The sequence below is a fragment of the Siphateles boraxobius genome, unplaced genomic scaffold (genome assembly GCF_051911475.1).
Source record: "Siphateles boraxobius isolate OS27281-9 unplaced genomic scaffold, OSU_SipBor_1 130, whole genome shotgun sequence".
NCBI classification, from domain to species: Eukaryota; Metazoa; Chordata; class Actinopteri; order Cypriniformes; family Leuciscidae; genus Siphateles; species Siphateles boraxobius.
The window spans coordinates 47226377-47249635 of record NW_027508734.1 but is presented as its reverse complement, the minus strand read 5'-3'; the positions used below and the strand labels follow the sequence as shown (position 1 = coordinate 47249635).

At 40.9% G+C, this 23259-nt stretch overlaps 1 protein-coding gene across 3 annotated transcripts in view; it reads left to right on the top strand.

Moving 5' to 3' along the window:
* Positions 1-23259, top strand: part of trmt44 (tRNA methyltransferase 44 homolog) — a 182013-nt gene that overhangs the window by 63614 nt on the left and 95140 nt on the right. For all 3 annotated transcript variants that reach the window (XR_013203702.1, XM_077229586.1, XM_077229587.1), the window contains exons 4-6: positions 19698-19766; positions 21054-21161; positions 21466-21537. Coding sequence is in view for 2 of the 3 variants with exons in the window: in XM_077229586.1 (XP_077085701.1) it covers positions 19698-19766; positions 21054-21161; positions 21466-21537 (249 nt within the window). In the remaining variant the exon portion in view is untranslated. The remainder of the gene's footprint in view (positions 1-19697; positions 19767-21053; positions 21162-21465; positions 21538-23259) is intronic.

The following is a 23259-nucleotide window of genomic DNA, read 5'->3' as shown; positions in this document are numbered from 1 at the left end:
AAATAGTTCCATAATGATTTCCATTACACGAGAGTAGGTGTTAAAACTTCATGCTGATTTGTACTCGGCTTTTGCCAAGATAATCACCAACTAAGACGTAGCTTTACAGTAACCTATGCTTCTCCATCCATTTACGCTTCTTTCCATCTGGTGACGTGAATCTCCTTCTTTCTGGTGTTAATAGCTGCAGTGTATTGCGCGTCAGCACACACAACGGCTGCAACCACACACAGTGCGGTCGCCCCGTAACAACCCTCTGGATTGAGCGGACTAGGGAACATCTCTAGGGTCTTCAAGTGGGGACCTTCCGTCCTCAGTGTTTCGTCGACTAGCCCACGACACCTCAAGAGGGCTCGACAGTGACTCCTGCGTCCCAGAGTCACCCCCCTCCGTCCCCCACTCAACTCAGCCCAGCTTACTGACCTCAACTTCCCTCTTGCTGCTGAGACCTAACCACAATCTCACAATCTCTCCGCAACCCAACCATACGCGCCAACCCGTTTGACTAAGGCTGTCGAGCCCCACTGGTGCGTTAATATGCAGTTTCAGTGGCAACGGTTCCGTATGGCATACCACCTACCACAAAACACAATATCTGCCCAACCACCCATCATTCAAGCAATATACACAGGAACGTAATGACTGTAAATACTATACAACCTATACAAATAAACCAACAGTTGCTGCTGAGACCTAACCACAATCTCACAATCTCTCCGCAACCCAACCATACGCGCCAACCCGTTTGACTAAGGCTGTCGAGCCCCACTGGTGGGTTAATATGCAGTTTCAGTGGCAACGGTTCCGTATGGCATACCACCTACCGCAAAACACAATATCTGCCCAACCACCTGTCATTCACGCAATATACACAGGAACGTAATGACTGTAAATACTATACAACCTATACAAATAAACCAACAAACTCTTCAAGTTTTCAAGAAATCTACGAAACCGTAGCATGGCGGCCTGTACACAGCCAGCTAGAATCTTTCCGTCTCAACCACAGCCAGTTGCTGCTCCTTTCTGCTGCTTCAGATAAGTTCTTTACTGTGCGACGCAACTCTTGGCCACTGAATCCGACGTCTCTGAGGAACCGGGTTGTAGAGTGTGCCACAAAACCTCGACAACCCACTTCCACTGGATAAACCTGGACTCTCCATCCTCGCTGTTCTGCTTCAGTGGCCAGATGAGCATACCGCAGTTTCTTCCTCTCATATGCCTCATCTACCGCATCCTCCCATGGCACTGTTAACTCTATCAGTTGAACAATGCGTGCTGATCCAGACCACAAAACAATATCTGGTCGTAGGTTAGTGGTGGCAATCTCAGGTGGAAAAATAAGCCGTTGATCAAGATCAGCCAGCATCTTCCAGTCCCTAGCAGCTTCCAGTTGTCCTGGGCGAGAATTGGTGTTAGCACCTTTTCTTAGTGGTTGCTCGCCTGGGCGGAGGAATATTGTCTTCTGCGTGTAATGTTTTGCTAGAACAGGCGGCAACCTATTGGTCATACTACGCTTGCCTTCCAATGCTAAAGCCAAACATCGCAATACTTGGTCATGGCGCCAAGTAAACCGACCCTGGCAAGAGCCACCTTACATCCTGTCACAATGTGCTTTAATGTGGCAGGTGATGAACACAAAGGACAAGAGGGATCCTCTCCTACCCAGAGGTTTTGGTTCTGCGGTGATGGGAGAACATCATATGTTGACCTAATAAGGAAACTGATCCTACTCTCTTCCATTGACCAAAGGTCTTGCCAGCCCATTTTGCGTTGTTCCACACTCTCCCATCTCATCCACTCTCCCTTTTTGGCCTGGGAAATGGCCTTTATACATCTCATCCTCTCCTCCTGCTTTCGCACCTCGTTGACTACCAGCTTCCTCCTTTGAGCTGGCCCTGCCTAGTGCCATTTAGGAGGAGCTAAACTGAGCCCAAAACCCCCTCTTCCATGTTGTACCTGTCCCACGATATCCCCAATTTGAAGGTCAGCCTTTGCCTCTACTACAGATTTCTTTGCTGACCACTTTCTACCAGTTTTACCACAGGGGCTGCCTCCCTTACACATTTGTCGCGTGACTCTGCTAACGTCATTTCCAGTCTGACCTTGGCACACTTAAACTCCTCGGTTAAAGCAGAGACTGGCAGCTGCAATACTCCTTTACTATAAAATCCCACTCTGCTGAGGCAGCGTGGAACTCCCAACCATTTCCTGATGTATGAACTTATTAACGCTTCCAGCTTATCCACTGTTGTCAAAGAAACCTCGTACACAGTCAGAGGCCACAGCAACCTTGGCAGTAGACCAAACTGAAAGCACCAGAGTTTCAGTTTGCCTGGTAGAGCACAGCTGTTTATGCTCTTCGACCCTTCCACTGCTTGTCGTCTAACTTCTCCCACTCGAACTGTGTCCTTTAGATTTCCATCGTACCATCTCCCTAGACTCTACACTGGCTTCTGAGAAACTGTTGGTATTGCCTCACCATTAATGAAGAATGTTGAAGAATCTACTACCTTGCCTTTAATTATTGAGATGCTCCTTGATTTAGAGGGCTTAAATTGCATTCGTGCCCATTCAATATTATCTGTTAACTTCCCCAATAACCGATTAGTGCAGGCTACCGTTGTAGTCATGGTTGTCATGTCATCCATGTATGCTCTGATTGGTGGTAGTCGCATCCCAGAAGCCAAGCGCTCTCCTCCTACTACCCATTTTGATGCCCTAATGATTACTTCCATTGCCATGGTAAAAACCAGTGGAGAAATGGTGAATCCTGCCATTATTCCAACCTCTAAGCATTGCCATGTAGTGCTGAATTCTGGAGTTGAGAAACTAAATTGCAAATCTCCAAAATAGGCTTTCACTAAATTTGTTATCGACATCGGTACCCTGAAAAAATCAAATGATGCCCAAAGAAGCTCATGTGGCATTGAACCATATGCATTAGCCAAATCCAGGAATGTCACGTGGAGCTCCTTCCTCTCCTTTTTAGCTGATTGAATTCGTTGCCAGATAACACTGATGTGTTCTAAGCATCCTGAGAATCCTGGAATGGCCGCTTTTTGAACTGAAGTGTCAATGAAGCCATTCTTTGATAGGTAGGTTGACAATCTCTGAGCAATAATGCTGAAGAAAATCTTGCCTTCGACGTTTAATAGTGAAGTAGTTCGAAACTGACTGATGCTTGTAGCATCCTTTTCTTTGGGTATAAAGACTCCCCCTGCGCCATGCTCTAGGTACAACCTGCTTTTCCCAAGCCCCTTTTATCAATTTCCACAGAATTCATAGAACTCCTGAAGCACTCTTGTACACTCTGTATGGAACTCCATTAGGCCCTGGAGATGATGAAGCCCTTGCCTTTCTCACGACCTGCTCTATCTCTTTCCTCTTAGGTGCACAGACCTCCATTTGGTATTCTGGTGGATTGACAGGTGGGATGTCTGACGGAATTGACATAGGCTCATGCCTTTTTGCATCTGTATGCGTTTCCTCCAAATATCTCTCTAGCTCAACCCTAGATGCTTTTAAAGTGCCATTCTTCTCACTGGTGAATAACTTCATTACGAATTTGAATGGATCTTTATAGAAATTAGCCCTCGCACGTTCCTTCTTTTTGTAGCGTTTCCGTGGGCGGTCAGCTCTGCGTAATGTTGCAAGCTTATCTTTTAAAGATCTTTTAATAAATTCTATCTGAAATTTTATTTTCATAACATACATTCTTCTGCAGATGTTTTCTTCTCAAAATCGTTAGTCTGCAGATTGAACATATATTATCATTACTGTTTTACAGAAACCAAAATATCATATTACTCGTATCTTAATCCCCTAGTTCACACAGACAGCCTTATTGCTGCTTGCTAGTTCAATCCTTATCATATAAATTTAAGTTCTTTAGACATCTGATGTAATGCATCCATTTACTGGATGAAGAAGTAAAAAACTTTATTTCTCCTGGCAGTTCGACTTTTTATCTGCCTATTCAAGCCAAACATCCATTGTTTGTTCACATTTTTTACACATATGTTGAACACGGCCACAACAACCTTTTTGTTTCTCACTGCCCTGTTTATTATTCACAAGACTGATGTAGATGACCATTGGCTTGCAGTGATGCTATACTTAGATTAAATATTTTTCATTTTAGTTAATGTGTATGGGTATAAATTAATATGGATCTATTAGGGACAATAACAAATGTCATAAATTACATCAAAGCTAGTTACCCTACAGAATATATTTTAATTGGTCATTTTAATATGACACCAGATAATATGGCAACCTTATAAATTTAATGTTTCTCATGTAAACAATATTATTAAAATGTTCTGTTTATCAATTTATTAATTTATATTTGGAGAAACTTAAACCCCACAGCCAGACACTGCTCATGGTTCAAACCAAATGCCACTTCACTGTCAAGAATTGATTAATTTCTCGGATCTGATATTCTTTTAAGTTATGCGACTAAATGTAGTATTTCAGGTGCCCCTTTAACAGATCATTTTGTGATCAGCTCAATCTTAGAACAAAGTGATAAATCTTTTAATACTAAAGGTTATTGTAAATTTAATGCAGACTTAATCATAATGACCTCTGTACATATATATAAAAAAGATAATTGCAGAATTTAAAGTAAAAAAGATGTCAAGTGGTACTAAATGGGAATATTTAAAACATAAATTGAGAGAATATTCAATGAGCTTTAGCAAAAATCTGATAAAAATTAAACATGAAAAAGAAAAGCAGTTAATTACTAAATGTTGTTGCCAACCTAAAATGTCAGAAGAAGACAAGGGAAAACGTTAGCTACATTCCATTTTAGATGAATTCTATATTAAAAGGGCAAAAGGGGCATATGTGAGATCTAGGGCTAAGAGGGTGAGAATAATTGCTCATACTTCATTAATTTGGAAAAAAGATGACAAAGACAGTTTAATTGTGTACAAAGTAGAACAATCAAATCATAACACAAAGGAGGTTTACATTTTACTCTAAATTGTATTCCTCACTCATTTCCTCTATTAGTTCAAAAACAATTTTTAGATGATAAAAAAAAATATCCAGTCAAATGTTAGTATATTTAAAGGACTTTTGTGAATCATACATAACCACACAAGAGATTGATGCAGTTAGTAAACCTGGTAAATCACTGGGTCCTGATGATTTAACCACATATTTTTATGAATTGTTTTGGGATTGTAGGATTACAAATTTTATTTAAACGTTTAATTTAGATTTCCAATACAATAGTATTTTATATTGAGAAAGTTTATAAATGATGAGACCAGGAAATCTCTGCAAATGGTAGGGGTTCCCAGCGGGATATTCCTGACTGTCCCGTCTCAATACGAGAAGGCTAGGCTTTTCCTGTTCTCATTCTTTTACCCGGTGAAGAGTCATGCTGAGCAAGTTTGAACACCTGCTATTTTATTACTGAGACCGTTTGTCTTGGAGTTCTTTTCTCAGTGCGAGAAATCCTGCACCGTTCTGTTCTCATGTCTCAGCTCATTTACATGCTTTGTTCATCACAATGTAATCCCTCCCCCTTGAAATGTATATAAACTACAATGTAAAGTTCCCTTAGTTAGACTTGACTAGACTTGGGTAAGATTTTGGACGAAGCAAATAAACAATCCTGCTTAAACAAGTCTCCTGGTTTTCGCTTCTGAGTTTTTCTACACTGAAGAAGGAAGAAGTTTACAACAGGATGACCTAAAATATATTTTATTTGAAGCCTTACACGGTTGTATAAGTGATAATGAATGATTGCCAACTATAAAACAAGGGCTTATAATTTTGATACCAAAGCCAGGAAAAGATAAGAGGTTATTAACCTGCTCCCCATAACACTACTAAATACGGATTACAAAGTGTTTACTAAAGCACTGGCTCCTAGATTTAAAACTGGAATTTTATTGTCAGTCAATTTGCTGACGAAACTACTCATTTTCTATGAAATGAACAGCAAATGCACAAATACCCCTAACATTTTTTCAAAGCTTCAGGTTTAATGGTAAAATGTCAAAATGTGAGGTATTGGCCATTCATGATCATCCTAACATAGCATTGTACAGTATCAAAGTTAAAAATGAAGGTAAATATTTAGGTATTTGTTTATCTAACAGAGTGGATGATTTAGAAAATTTAGATATTGATAATTCAGAGAAATGTAGATTAATAATGAATACTTGGCTGCAGAGAGAGCTTGGCTAACGATTTTTGGAAGAATTGTATTGATGGAAGTAGATAATCTTTCTAGATTCATCTACCTATGTTTCTTTCTAGTATTTTCTGCACAAGTTAAATTATGATTTTATATGAAAGTGAAAGTGACACGTGATGGCCAAGTATGGTAACCCATACTTGGAATTTGACCTCTGCATTTAACCCATCCAAGTAAGTGCACACACATTAGGAGCAGAGTAGTGAGTAGTGAACACACACACACTGCAAACGTGGATACACACACCCGGAGCAGCGGGCAGCCTTGAGTGCGATTGGGGGTTAGGTGCCTTGCTCAAGGACACCTCAGTCATATTCCTGCCGGTACTGGAATTGAACCAGCAACCTTTGGGTCACCAGTCCAACTCTTCTACCATTAGGCCATGACTGCCCCACAAAGAAAATAAAGTCATTCTATACGTAAAAGTGATATGATAAAAGATTATGAAGAAGGTGGTCTTAAAACGATTGACTTTGATATTATGAATGGGGTCATCAAACTAAAAATCTTTCATTAATGATTAATCCTCATTCTGGTTTGAGATTCCTACTAGGGATGGGCATATTACTCGATCACTCGAGTACTCGAACGTGACAGCGACGATCGATCTCAAAAACGATGATCTGAGTTTAAAAAAAATCTTTTTTTTCTGATTGGTTATAGCAGCATTTTGGGCGGCACCGAATGGTTAGCTTTGAAAGAGCGCGGTCCAAAATCCAAACTGAAAACAGAGAAAATGGCGTCAAAGTCACGTAGTGATGTCTGGCTTCACTTCGACAAAATAGATGAAAAAACAGTTCAGTGCAAAATATGCAGCGCCAAGCTGTCACACAAATCTACCACAAGTACAATGCGTTATCATCTTGTATTTGTACATAAAATGTCTTCCGATACCACGAAAGACGCAACTCAGACGAGCATCGCATCTTTTACCAACAGACAGAAATGCACCGCAGCCAGAGGTGAAAAGATGACACAACTAATCATCGAAATGATAACGAAAGATTTGCTGCGCATTCGTTTTGTCGAAGGAGAAGGGTTTAAAAATTTGATGAATTATGTTGAGCCCCAGTATGACATCCCATCGCGCAAGACGGTCACGAGACGAATAGAGGCTCTATATGAAAAGACTGCTTCTTCACTGATAGACAGACTGTCAAAGACAACGAAGATGGCTATCACTACGGACGCATGGACCTCGCTGACCACTGAGTCCTACATAACACTAACTTGTCATTACATTTCTGAATGGGAAATACATAGTGCAGTGTTGGAGACGCGCAGTTTCGACGAACGACATACCGCTACGAACATAGCCAACTACCTAAAAGGAGCTACAGAACAGTGGCTGTCAAGCTCGGAGAAAGTTATAGCATGTGTTCATGACAACGCTAGTAACATGGTTCTCGCGAATCGAGGACTTTGGGAATCAGTGCCCTGCTTCGCACACACCCTGCAGCTAGCCATCAACGAAGGCTTCAGTGTTGCTTCTGTTAAAAGCGTGATAGCTACCAGTAGCCGACTGGTGGCACATTTTCACCACAGCACCGTGGCTACAGCAGCACTTCGCCAGAAACTACAGCAGCAGAACGTACCCGAACACAAACTGATCCAGTACTGTCGTACGTTGTGGAATTCTGTGTGTGATATGTTCGAACGTCTTTTGGAACAGAGATGGACTGTGTGCGCTGTTCTGTCAGATCGTAATACTACAAAACTTGCAGATGCGAAGACACTGGACTTGAAAGATGAGCACTGGTGGATAATGGAAGAACTGATACCTGTTCTCCAGTCTCTGAAGTGCGCCACAACAACAATGTGCAGTGAGACGCAAGTTTGCGTTTCAATGGTCTATCCAATTACACATAGCCTAATCACTAAACACCTAAACACACAGATCGGTGAGTCTCCAAGAGTTTCGGAATTCAAGACAGCAGTGGCAGAATCTCTGAAACGGCGCATAGTCACTGTTGCTGAGGATGCTGAGAAAGTTTCTCTACCTCTGATTGCAGCAACATTGGATCCAAGACACAAACATCTGAAGTTTCTTGACACAGAGCTTCGAGAGAGAGTAAACGAGAGTCTGAAACAGCTTTACGACAGCGTTACAGATTCTGTCACACCCATTCAAAATGACCCTCAGCCTGAACGAGCAGCGGCAACTACTACGCTCGACACTCTTTTCGGTGAGGATTACGGTGCCGGCGCGAGTGATATTTGTTCGCGTGACACTGAAATAGAACGCTACTTCAGTGAGCCATGCATCTCTGTAAACCAGGACCCTCTACTGTGGTGGAAGGTAAATGAGAATCGGTTTACAAAGCTGAGCATCATTGCCCAGTGGTACTTAGCTGTTCCTGCGACATCTGTTCCAGCGGAGCGTGTTTTTTCCACCGCCGGACTAATTGTGAATAGACTCCGAACACGCCTCTCACCTGAGCACGTAGACCAACTTATTTTTTTGAACAATAATATGTAGGCTGTAGCTTAAGTTTCATCAGGCGTGGTAAAAAATAGGCCTATACAGGATGTTTTTTTTATTTTTTTGTGTTTGTTTCAATAAATGATTCTGTAGCAGTCGTTTGTTACTTTGTTAAACTTGTTAAATGAAAATTAAGCTGTTCGTTTTTGTTGTTGTTTCATAAGAACAGTTGAAATATGCTGCTGAAGTAGCCTAACACTGAAGATAATGTTTTATTTACGGTTGAATAAAGTAGCCTAAAAGTATCAAGTGTGTTCATTTTTATGATGACATTTCCTCTAAATTGTATTCAGATATCATATTCAGTCATGTGTTGTTCAGTAATTTATGTCAGTTTTACTCTGACTAAAGTGTAATGTTAGTCAATATAATGTAAAATAACATTTTGTTTTATCAGAAAGTGCTACTGTAATCCAAAATATTGCTTTAATATTAAATTGGTATCATTGTCTCCATGACTGACACACCCCGCCACCTACCCCGAATAAGCCACGCCCTGAACAGGCCCCGCCCCCGAGTAATCGAGTACTCGTTTTTTGAGACCTATCAATGATCGAAATAAGAAATTTACAAAAATGCCCATCCCTAATTCCTACAGCTGTATTCAAAAATGTGGCAGCATAAGTTTTTTTTGTTGCAATGTGACTGAGCTTTCTAAACTCCCTCTCAAACTTTCTGCTTTTCACCAAGTATTATTATATTGGAAATTAATTTACAAACATAATTTTAGCCCACATGACATGACATGTCAATCTGGAACAAAAGATGTATAGCAGTGAACATGAAATCTTTGTTTATTGATGAGTGGTGGCTGAAAGGCATATTATTGTCAAGCTGATCAGGATATCCTTACGCAGTTGAAAGATTCAATCTGCCAAGATTCAAAAATGCTCTTCAGAAACCTATGGGTGACGTCACGGACAATTGTTTTATACAGTCTATGTTCGTGACGAATAAATGTACTGTTACATCCTTAATAGTTACTAAGCAATTCACGGTTTTGTAGAGGGGGTCAAAATGACAATTTTCAGTTGAGATTTGGAGCCAAATTACAGGGTTGTAAAAAGTGAAAATGAAGATTTCAAAAGAAAAGTTTAAGAACCAGAATCTAAAATCATATTGAGATGTCTTTCGGATTTTTTGAGTGACAGTCACACAAACTTTTGGAAACTTTGGAACTATTTATGACACTCGGACAATTGTGTAGATAGAAATAGACGAGATAAATTTCTAGTTTCAACATTATTTATTGATCAGGTATTCCTCTTTAAACGATAAAAGTATCAGCTGTATGGAAAGAGACCAACATTGTTTTTGGCCACTGAAAATGTGTACAATTGACCAATTTATTCATGGAACCGCATTAAGATCTCCATATCTCTGGGATTGAACAATATAGGGCCTTTAAAATGAAGAGACCAAAATAAATGTTTGTTTAAAAAGCAAAATCTAGAAGAATATTAAGATATCTTTAATAATACTTTAGTGACAGGAATGAAAACTTGGGGAGAAAACATACTCGGTTACATACGTAACCTCGGTTCTCTCTAGAAGAGGGAACGAGTATTGTGTAAGCTAGCTTACGCTACGGGTAAAGTCATCTTTTCTCGAGATATTGAAGCCAAAAATTATCCTTAATTTTGCATTTATTTTCACCGCAGTGCTGCAGCCAGCAGACCTAGAGCCGGCAAGCTTGCGTGCTCATTGGCTGCCGTGCGGGATCTGCTGCAGCCTATCACTGAGCCTTGCGCGTGACGTCACGCCCAATGAGGGCGCTTCGCACCCTTTATGCGTCACAGCCCGCCAAAATGGGGGTGGCTTAGCGTATAAAAGCCAGGCTCAGAGGCTGCGTCACTGGTTTCATAGGCTGAAGCGAAAATCGCTTGTGGCACCTGCACGGTCGGGTTATGCAATACTCGTTCCCTCTTCTAGAGAGAACCGAGGTTACGTATGTAACCGAGTACGTTCTCTTACGAGAGGTTCTCTTGTTTTGCGTAAGCTAGCTTACGCTACGGGAACCCATTGTCAACGCTGTGCGCGCCCAGCCTCCACCTCATGAGTCCCAGGGATTCCCGGGGAACATAGATAAGTGGGAAACAGGTGGCCAGCAATGCGGGCCAGCACATGTTATAAGCACATATAGGGTATACAGAGCGGCGTCGCCGGTCCATATAACTATTCACCATATAGTGCAGCTCAACCAGGAGAGCTAACGTCGCGTGAGAGTAGTCTGCGCATGATAATCTGGGCAGGACAAACACACCGCTCACACTGACAGAAGTCTAGCCTGCAAGGCGGGAGCTTCCAGGTTATAAAACCTAACAAATGTGGACTTAGAGGCCCAGCTTGCCGCCTCACAAATGTCTTGAATGGAAATCCTGCTGGACCAAGCCCATGAATACCTTCCACTATCCATCTGGACAGGCTCTGTTTCGAGGTGGCGAGACCCTTGGTGCGCCCACCAAACAAGACAAAGAGCTGTTCCGAACGCCTGAAAGAGGGCGGAGCGCGTAATGTAAGCCCTCAGCGCCCTAACGGGGCAGAGGAGATTAACATCACCCTCACTATCGGATGCTGGCAGAGCCGAAAGAGAAAGGGATGAAGGGGGTGCCCAACACTTTAGGGACATAACCATGTCTTGGCTTAAGGATGACTTTAAAGTCGTTGGCCTGAACTCAAGACACGCAGTTTAATTTATAGTTAACAATAAATTAACTAATTAATGCGACAGTAGTCTTTTTTTAAAGTCAAAACTTTATAATCTATCCAAAACTAATCACAAAATCTTGTCTAAACATTCATATTTAGTCTATAACATATTGTGTATGATATATTAGCACATACATGTTAATTTGCAGTTTGTTGCTTATACAGACATTTTATTTAAACATATTTCAGTCTATTTTTACTCATCTTAGTAGGCTATAGCAATATAGTTTGGATGTGTTCATGTAAAAATAACGTTTACTAATGTAGGTGCGAGAGTGAATGAACAGCACAGACAAGCGCTGTATAACTGTAGTAAAAAACGCGCGCGTGTCTGTGCTGTTCATTCATCATTTAGCCTACAAACAGACACGCAATTCATATTTAAACAGTCTTTTTGCGGTGTACAGACACTATTCAAATATCGCGATTAGAACAAAGCACTTAAGAATAAATGACTTACTACATCAGCTGGATCCGTTGCTCCTCGAAATGAAACTACCCGCACTTCTGGTACATTTTCCAGGGTTATTAGATAGTATTATTCCTCACAGGTAGCAAGAGGAGGTAAAGTACAAGTTTTTATTAAACATGATGTGTTTTATAAACCAGCTGGTGGGCGTTGGCATGTTTGAATGGCTTGCCTTAGATCATTTGCATTTGAATACCGCACGCTCTCCGTGGGCGTGTCACATTAGCAGAATAATGAGCTGAGAGAACGATAATGAGATCGGCTGACACCTCTCTCTTTTTTTATAGATTACATAAACAGAGAAAATTTATTTTAGTTTTGAATTAGATATTTTAAAAGTACAAACTTAAATGATTATAAAGATATATTGCTCATGCTTGGGTGAATAGTATTCACTGAGTTTTGTTTAAGTTTAGAGACGTGCTCCAGAAAAAAGGTTAACGGAGATGGAGAGACAGAAAGCACACCCTGTTTATTTTCTTTATTTATAAGCACAATGTTTTATTTCGATTGTAAGTGGACACATAAAAAAATAGACATTCAACAGTTTATTTTTTTATATTTCTTAAGTCTGAATGACCAAAAATGACAGAGTATTTTAAGTCTATTTTCCTGCTATGTGAAAAAAATCGAGCAAAACGCGCCGGCGCGTTTCTCGACCCCAGAGGGTTAACCATACATGCAGAGACCAGTGCTCTGGATAGGGATGCCAGATTGAGCCGCGGGCTTGAGAGAGGAGGTCTCTCCTCACCAGAATCGGCCAAGGGGCTGTGTGAGACAGCCGCATCAGCTCCGGGAACCAGGTTTGATTCTCCCAGCGCGGGGCTATAAGGAGCACCGAGTGGCGCATTTCCCTGATCCTCTTGATTACCTGAGGTAACAGAGAGACCGGAGGGAAACATAAAGTGGGAGGCAGGGCCAGGTTTGGGCTAGCGCATCCTCGTTCTTTGAAAAGAACAGTGGGCAGTGACCGTTGTCTTTTGGACAGGTCGACTTTCGCTTTGCCGAAAAGGCGCCACAGTAACTGTACTGTCTGGGGGTGCAGGGACCATTCCCCTGGGGGAACGTGGTTCCTGGACAGTTTGTCTGGACCGTCGTTCAAGAGGCCTGGCACATGCGCTGCTCTCAGCGAGCGCAGGTGGAACTGAGACCATACAAGAAGGCGTTCCGTCAGATGGCAGAGGCTTCTGGATCTGACACTGCCTTGACGGTTTATGTAGGACTAGCACATGGTGGTCCTCTATGAACGGGAGGAAGCGTTTGAGCGCTTTCTCGACCGCTATCATTTCCAGACAGTTTATGTGGAAGGGTCTCTCTTGGTCTGACCACAGGCCAATGACCGGTCTGCCCTCGAAGATGGCGCCCTAACCTGAGTTGGAGGCATCCGTCGAGATGACCATTCGGTGTGAAACAGCCCCCATTGTCAATCCCCACTGGTACCAGTAGGCCGTTAACCAGGGCAGCAGAGCCAAAACGCAGCTCTGAGTCACTCTGATTCGTCTGTAGCCTGAAACCCAAGCCTGGTGAGGCACTTGGGAGTTCAGCCAGCGCTGGAGCGAGCGCATGCGCAGCAAGCTCAGTTGAAGCACAGCCGCAGCTGATGCCATACAGCCTAGCATCCTCTGGAATGTGTTCAGAGGTGTGATGCTGCCTTCCTGGAAAGACGCGGCCAGGTGTCGAACACGGCGCGCGCTGTGTCGATAGGCGGGCCGTCATAGCCACGGAGTGCAGTTCTATTCCTAGAAAGGAAACTGACTGACTGGGGATTAATGAGCTCATGGTCCAGTTGACCGTGAGGCCCAAGCTTTCCAGATGGCTGAGAAGCACTGTTCTGCGAGATAAAAGCTCTATCTCTGACTGTGCTAAAATCAGCCAATCGTCCAAATAGTTCAGAATTTGCAGCCCTTTCACTCTCAAGGGGGCGAGAGCCGCATCCATGCACTTCGTAAATGTACGGGGTGCCAAAGACAGGCAGAACGGGAGGACGGTGTATTGATATGCCCGACCGTCGAAGGTGAATCTCAAGAATGGCCTGTGACGGGGGACTATTGGGATCTGAAATGCATCTATCAGATCGAGAGAGATAAACCAGTCCCTCGGGCGAATTTGTGCGAGGATTTGTTTGGTCGTGAGCATTTTGAGCTGCCGTCTCATGAGAGCTTTGTTCAAATATTGCAGATCTAAGATAGGTCTAAGAGCTACGTCCTTCTTGGGTACGGGAAAATAGCGGCTGTAAAAGCCTGACTCGCTCACTGAAGGAGGCACTGGTTCTATGGCCCCTTTGCACAGCAGTTTGGCTATTTCTGCGCGGAGTAGATGCGCTACATCCACTTTCAAGTCAAGTCATCCTCATTTATATAGCGGTTTTAACAATGTAGATTGTTTCAAAGCAGCTTTACAGAGATAAAGATATAATTTAAGGTAACAGAGATTGGTTTGGTTTTATAGTGGCTCTTGAAAAATGTTTTTTCCAGCTAAAGTTAGTTTTGATTGATTCACTTCCGTCTAAATCATCATTTGTTATTAAATTAGGGGCCGCTAAGACGACACCGTTCTCTCTAAACAGACTTTAAACGTGAACCTGTGATAGACGCTGATGGCGTTCACATGCGCATTAAGAATTGATTCTATAGTTATGTGCGTTTGAATATATGTGCGCAGGTTTGTAATTCCTTACAAACCATGCCTAAACAAACTACTTGTCTATAAATTTTGATGCAGAATTTTTATTTTATCTTATCACTTTGGGTAGGTACGCGAACCGAAAAATTCCACAACGCTTTATCTGTAGAGTGGTATAGGGATCCTCCATAGGGAGAGGCTAGTTGGCACTTCAGCACTGCATTGTCATCAGGTCCAGGCGAAAGTCCTTCATCAGATCTGGAAACGGCCTGGATCCAGCAGGCTGCGGGAAAACCTCGGGATAAACAAAGACACTAAAATTAGCGTAGATGCCATTCTTCTTATGATGTAACGAGTACATCAGGATTTGAGGGAAGTGTTCCCAGTTCCGGCTGACCTAATCTAAGCAGCCTAATATTGAATTATAGAAGTCTATAGAGTGTTATGTGAATGCTAGGTCAAAGAGATGTGTTTTTAGTCTAGCTTTGAACTGACAGACTGTGTCTGCTTCCCGGACAATGTTAGAAAGATTGTTCCAAAGTTTTGGTGCTTAATAGGAAAAGGATCTACCGCCAGCAGTCGATTTATATATTCTAGGTATTATCAACTGGCCGGAGTTTTGAGATCGCAATAGACGTGAAGGACTATAATGCATTAAGAGCTCGCTCAAGTACTGGGGAGCTAAACCATTTGGTGCTTTGTAAGTAATCAGCAATATTTTAAAATTTATACGATGTTTAATAGGGAGCCAATTCAGTGTTGACAGAACGGGCTAATATGGTCGTACTTCCTGGTTCTGGTAAGAACTCTAGCGGCTGCGTTTTGAACTAGCTGTAATTTGTTTATTAAGCGTGCAGGGCAACCACCCAGTAGAGCATTACAATAATCTAGCCTTGATGTCATGAACGCATTAACTAGTTGTTCCGCATTTGTCAATGAGAGCATATGACGTAATTTAGATATATTTTTAAGATGGAAAAATGCGGTTTTACAGACACTAGACAGGTGACTTTCAAATGAAAGATTGGTACCAAAGAGCACACCCAGGTTCCTAACTGACGACGAAGACTTAACAGAGCAGCCATCAAGTGTTAGACGTATTCTAGGTTATTACGTGTGGAAGTTTTTTGTCCAATAATTAGAATCTCTGTTTTTTCAGAATTTAGTAGTAGGAAATTACTAGTCATCCAATTTTTAATATCAACTATGCATTCCGATAATTTTGTGAATTGGTGAGTTTCGTTAGGTTTGGAAGAAATATAGAGCTGAGTATCATCAGCATAACAGTGAAAGCTAATTTCATGTTTCCTAATGATATCTCCTAAAGGTAGCATGTACAGAGTGAACAGCAACGGTCCTAGTACTGAGCCTTGTGGTACGCCATACTGAACTTGTGATCGATAAGACATCTCTTCATTTACTGCTACAAACTGATAGCGGTCAGATAAAAATTTTTATTTTATTTTATGGTCAGATTTAAACCATGCTAATGCAATTCCACTAATGCCAACATAGTTTTCTAGTCTATTTAAGAAAATGTTGTGGTCAATGGTGTCAAATGCAGCACTAAGATCAAGTAACACTAATAGAGAAATACAACCACGATCGGACGATAAGAGCAAATCGTTTGTGACTTTAATGAGAGCAGTCTCAGTGCTATGATGCGGTCTAAATCCTGACTGGAAATCCTCGCAGATACCAATTCTTTTAAGAAAGGAACACAGTTGTGAGGATACTGCCTTTTCTAGTATCTTTGACAGAAAAGGTAGATTTGAGATCGGCCTGTAATTGACTAATTCTGTAGGATCAGGTTGCGTTTTTTTAACAAGCGGTTTAATCATAGCCTGCTTAAAGGTTTTTGGTACGTATCCTAGAGACAAAGATGAATTAATGATGTTAAGAAGAGGATCTATGACTTCTGGAAGCATCTCTTTCAGTAGTTTAGTCGGTATAGGGTCTAACATACATGTTGTCGATTTAGATGAATTAACGAGTTTGCGAAATTCTTCCTCTCCTATGGCAACAAATGAATCGAATTTTACCTCAGGGAGACTATAATGCACTCCCTGATGTGATGCTGTAGTAGACGGTTGCATAGTTATAATTTTGTCCCTAATATTATCAATCTTGTATGTGAAGAAGTTCATAAAGTCATTACTGCTGTGTTTCTTGGAAACTTCTGGGCTTGAAGCTTTCTTTTTCGTTAGTGTAGCCACTTTTGTGTTTATTTTCTTCTAATAGGGTGGAAAAATAAGCAGATCTAGCAGCTTTTAAAGCCTCTCTGTAAGCAATCGAGCTCTCCTTCCATGAAATCCGAAATACCTCTAGTTTTGTTTTCTTCCAGTTGCGCTCTATTTTTCTGGCTGCTCTCTTAAGGGCCCGGGTGTGCTCGTTGTACCACGGTGTTGGACTATTTTCTTTAATCTTCTTTAAGCGCAACGGAGCAACTGTATCTAAAGTGCTGGAAAGGAGAGAGTTAAAAGTTTCTGTTGCAATATCAAGTTCTTCTAAGCTGTCTGGGATGCTGAGACGATGAAACTGATTAGGAAGATTATTGATAAAGCAATCTTTAGTGGCAGAAGTGATAGGTCTAACATACTTGTAACACGGAGTTGGCTTTGCAGCCTTGGCTAAATGTAATTTACATGAGACTAGATAATGATCTGAGATGTCGTCGCTCTGCTGCAGAATTTCAACAGCATCAACATTGATTCCATGTGATAATATTACATCTAGAGTATGATTACGACAATGAGTAGGTCCTGACACGTGTTGTCTAACTCCAATAGAGTTAAGAATGTCTTAAAATGCCAATCCCATTGCATCTTTTCCATTATCTACATGTATATTAAAATCACCAACAATTAGGACTTTATCTGCAGTCAATACTAATTCTGATAGAAAGTCAGCAAATTCTTTGATAAAATCTTTATGGTGCCCTGGTGGCCTGTAGACAGTTTCCAGCAGAATTCTCAAACTTGATTTATCGTTTACATTATATATTTTTACATTAAGCACCAACACTTCAAAAGAAATATATTTTAACTAGATTTTTTAGTGGTTTTGAAAATATTACTATAAATTACAGCAACACCTCCCCCTTTGCCTTTCAGGCGAGGTTCATGTTTATAACAGTAATCATGAGGGGTGGACTCGGTGATCTCCGACTGGCGGAGTCGAACATCATTAGTGCCGACGTGAATAACAATCTTAGAGAATTTACGATTAGCATTAGCCAGCACTTTTAAATTTGCTTTGACGTCAGGCGCTCTGGCTCCCGGCAAACTTGTGACTATGTTGGCTGGTGTCCCTATTTCCACGTTCCGTGTAATAGAATCGCGAATTACGCCAATTCACTTTCGTCTCGGCCCGTGCTCGAAAGCGAGGGGGATGACGATCGAACTGAAGCGAATAGCCCTGTCTTATTGTGCTCAGCAACCATTCTGACACACCTGGGATAGCCTTCCATGCTTCTACATGTATAGCTAAGGGCAGAATGGACTCCGGGTTCCGATCGCTGCACTTCGCGGGCTCGGGAAACTGTACCGGAGGTGTGTGCGGGCGCCCTCTGATCTCGGGAATGGCGGCTCGCTGACAGCTGTGACTGTCTGTCTCACTTGAGATGGCCCGATTACTGGGAATGGGGAACATTTTGTGACCGATATTCGGGGCGAGCGGAGCCTGGGGCGAAGCGTGAGCGCTCATGAGCAGGCACGTGACTTACATTCATAACTTACATTCATGTAGGTGTGAGCAGAGGTTTGTGGGCACATTCTCTACATCTAGCACTCGAGCGGCATTTGCCAGCTTTATGAGAGTGGGCTCTGTGTGAGAAACGCGGGGCATCGTGTTTATGTGTAGGGGTGAGCACTGATCTCTGGGCACTTTTTCTACACTTAAAACACCATCGGCGTGAGCCGGATAACCAGAATTTATACTCTTTTTGAGATTTCTCTGGGTCGCCATAAAACCTGCGTTTATGTGCAGGCGAGCGGGCTGTGTTGCCGACTCGTTGGCTGCTAAATGTGCGCCTGCAGTAGCCTTCTCTGAGGGGACTGACAGGGCGAGATATTTTGACGGTGGTCCGGCCGCAGCGAGACCCAGCCGCCTTTTCCTCTCTGGTGTTGCTAGGAGGACTCAACGATCCCGTTCACCGCTGGGGCGAAGAGACCAGTAGGGGAGAGCGGTGCGTTGAGAAACGCGGAGCGCTCTGACTCCCTCATATCCACAAGCGGCAGCCAGAGATGCCTCTCTGTGACGGTGAGCGAGGCCATGCATCTGCCCATTGCCTGAGCCGCGGATTTCGTAGCACAAAGGGAGAGATCCGTCGCGCTCCTCAAATCCGTGATGGACCCTTGCTTTTCTCGTCCCATTCGTGGAGAAGATCAGCATTTAGGATCTGCAGCACAGCCATCGAGTGCAGGGCGGAAGCAGCTTGTCCGGCGGCGGCGAACGCGCGGCTGGCAAAGGCTGAGGTGGTCCTCTAGGCTTTGGACGGGAGGGCAGACTTTGAGCGCCATCTCGCAGAGGGCGAGCAAAGGTGCGCTGCGACCGCCTCTTCCACTGGGAAGATCTAAATAAACAAGATCAGTTATCTGGATTAGTCGTTTTTTGACTTCACTGCATGATTCCTACCTGTTATGTGTATCCTTTTATAATATTAAAATACTTTCGTCTTTCAAAACTTAAACTATAAACACAAATTTTGAAGTGTGAAGTGGATTATGGTGCTATCAAAAAAGAAAAACAAAGAAAAAAACCCTTCTGTGCTTGTTAAATCAGTGTGACTACTTGTTGGGCGAGATGATCTGTTTGTCCAACCAATAAAAGATGTGGAGTATTCAGGAAACATTCTTTGCAAATCTGTTACACTTATCCTTTAACTACCTAACTATTTAGTATTACAGAAGATTCTTTTTTAAAATTGTTTTTTTGTTGCCTGTGCCATGTTAAAACATCTCTTTCATATATACACAGTGAAAATCAATACCTTTAAAAATCAAGAGTAGTTTGTATTACATGCATTGGTGGTGCATGTAGTGGAGGACTATCTACTGTTTATTATGATGGCCATCATTGGTCTCAGGATTTTGGTCTCATATACTATCCTTAATGTGTTGGGTGTTTGCTTAGATTTCAAGTATAACATTTCTGAAATTTAGACAAATAAGAGAAAGCTTTCAATTTTTCAGGTCTGGCCTGAAGTTACTGATCCAGAGAAGTTTGTGTTTGAAGATGTTGCCATTGCTACGTATCTTTTGGTAGGTTGGACTAATCATTGTTTATTAGGAAAATTATCTCATTTATAATTGAGTGATTGCATTTCACCTCAATATTAAGTGAATACATGGGACTCCATCATTAAGATATTAAGATTTAATAACTGACAGTTTATGCGTAAGAGACTTTATATAGAAAGCTTTGAAAATGTATATCGTGCATGGTAAACAAATGGAGTAGGGCTGTCACTATCGATTATTTTGGTAATCGAGTAATTGGTCGATTAATTTGAGTAATCGGAAATTTTTTTTGTGGTAAAAAAAAATAGACCGAAGCAAACAATAGCTTTCAAAACGACTTAAAATACATATACTGTATAATAGCAATGAGGCAATCATTTTTGGTTCAAATAATTATCAAAAGCAAGTAATCGTATGGTTTTATAGAACAACACTGTTAAAATACATATTATTATATACATAATATTAATAATCAATTTATATACATTATGTATTAAATGCCTGCAGAGGTCTCCAACAGCCTGTTGGTGGTGTTGTCCCACTTTACAGGAGATCAAATCTTTGTTTAATATTGGATAAGTGACATTTAATTAATGTTAACTTAATCTTTTTAAAATTTGACCACTTTTTTATGATAGCAATGATACAGTCACTGTAATTTCATGAACAAGAATATGTGGACATAAAAACATACAAAGCGAGGGTTTAAACTTTTATTTTGAAATAGCAATTAACAGTTTGCATGTTTAGAAACATATTGATGTATTCTACTGTATTGCCGTAGGTTTTTAAATTAATTACGTTACAAATCTGATGAAATGGCACACATTGCGTTCCTAAATGAATGTTATGAGAAACCCAAACTCATGCAGATATGGAGTTTGAGACGGATATAAATGATAACCGTTCATGTGGAGCAGCATTTATTGTAAACCGAGCCGCTATGAGACGCACGTAACCTACACACATGTAAATAATTAAAGCGCATAAACACTCAGGGTATACATTTATTTAATTGAATCGCAACCATTTTGAATTCACAAAGCACTATGCTATAGTATGATTTTTTAAAATGGTTTTAATACATTGTGCAGCTTTAGTAAATCATCTAATAATGCGGTTCATGGTTTCTCGTCTTTGGAATGTGCCACTTCCGGTATTTTGCCGGTTACTTGACACAGGTAAAATTGCAATCTAGGATTTAATTTAGGAATCGTGACAGCCCTAAAATGGAGTCATGAACATCTAATGAAATCTTAATGACTGAGCATATCAAAGAAAAACAGTGTCCCTCTGTCACCTGTGCAGGTCTTGTGGGGTGAAGAGCGTGCTGAAAACGGAACAACAACCAAACAGTCCTTTGTGGATCTCGGCTGTGGAAATGGCCTCCTGGTTCACATTTTAAACAACGAAGGGGTAGGTTAACTAATATATTTACTGCAGTGTTGAATTACTACACCATGGACCATGTGTTATTCTTGTAAATCACCCATGCAACTCCCCTAGTGAAACACTTTAAATTTGTTAATATTCATCCAGTATTAAAATCAATCATACACCCATCTGTGTTCTTTGGCTTTTAATTATACTAGGGATTTGAAATTTGACTCCTTCCCTCTCAGGGCATAAAGGGAATTATTCACAGTTACTGTGATGTACTCTGTTCTGTTTTGATTAAACTGACCGAGGCCTAAGTTGGTCTTGCACTCCTGGGTTTCAGCATCCTGGAAAAGGCACTGACATTCGCAAAAGGAAGATCTGGGACATGTATGGGCCTGGTACTCATCTAGAGGTAAGATAGGATTGAGACATTATACAGTGTCATTGATAGTCACATTTTCAATTTTATAAGATGCTTTAGGCCAGTTTTTGTAACCATTTATAGCAGTATTGCCTGATTTACAAACTCACCTTTTATTGTGCATTAATCATTGGTCAATATGAAAAGTTCATATAGTTGTATATATTATAAATGTCTAATTTTAATGTGGTATAATTCATTTTAATCCATCCTTATTTTGATTAATAAAGATCAAAATATTGCCAAGCAATGTGCAGATTTTCTATAGAAAATGTTAAAATGTAGTTACCCTGTTTTAAGTGTACCCCTCTTTTTTTCTATTAAAAAAAAGTTTCACTAAAGTTGATTTTAAATGAATAATGGACATTCAGACGAATATCTGCGATTATAAATTCCTGTCCCATCTCTCAAGAAAATCTAAACTTGTTTCTTCTCCATGCTATTCAGTCAATGCTTGATTTTTGTTTTTGTCGCTATCCTTAAACTGTCCAAATTTAGTTTTCTGTCCTTTTATTCAAACATTTCCTGAGACATATTTTTTATAATGTCCTGCCCTGAAATAGTTTCAGAGATGCAGTCTTTGGGATCTTAGAAGGTGCATTTGTGCACCAGTGAAACCCTGTAGTATTTCAACATTACTCAAACACATGGTGGTATAAAGGAATATTTATACACATTTCTAAGATATTTTATATGTATAAATGATTGTCAACTTTTAGATTATAAACAGATTTTTTTTTATTCATCTTCGTCGCAAAACCTTTTCAAAATCGCAAACCTTTTCCACGGTCGAATTTTGTCATAAATTGCAATATCTTTTAAACAATTTGACATATTGTCATCATTATATAGGGATCATCGACAAAATGCCCTGAAGGTATCTGAGAAGTTTGAACACAGCGCCACCTAGTGTTCCAGAGATATAAGGATTTTTGCAAAAACTTTGACTTTTAAAACTGTCCAAATTTATTTTTGTCTGTGTCCTTTTGTTCCCTGACTAATGCCGATTTGGACGATATGTCATTTGCCATTTTCCATCAATGTGCTTGTCTGCCATATTGAAGTAAATGAAGAACAGTTTTTTTCGCCACTCCTACAAATTTTGATCAGATGATATTTGGACCAAGCCACACAGAAATGACTGAATGGATTTTTGATATTCGCTAATGTTCCTAAGAACATTCTCTCCAAAGTTGACTCTGTCTGTGTTTGTTGTCTTATGTTGGTTAGCTTAGCATGCTAATTGGTTAGCATGTTAACCAGTTGCCTTTCTAATGTGGCTCTTCAACTATCAGGTTAACCATAAGCTATGTTAACATTAAGTTACAGAAATTGTGCAGAAGTTGCTTCCGTTCCAGACATTGTGTATTTCTAATGGTGTGCTCACACTTGTAGTTCAGTTTGCTTGGTTTGTTTGGTCTGGACCAAAAAAAAAAAAAACATCCAAAACATTTAGTCCTGGTCCGCTTAGCGTTCAGATCTGGGTTTTTTTATGACCAGAACCAAATAGTGGCGCCATAGGTGGAAACGTGCAGATTAAGGGGAGGTAATATAATAATAATAATAATAATAATAATATCCCCTTATGTCAGAAGGGCAGCAAAATCAGATCGGCTTAATTTTTTAAATGCTTACAGAGAAAGGCTTACCAAAACAAAGTTACTGAGTTGTCACTTCATGTTTTCAGAGTTGGTAGATGCACAGGGGACCCTA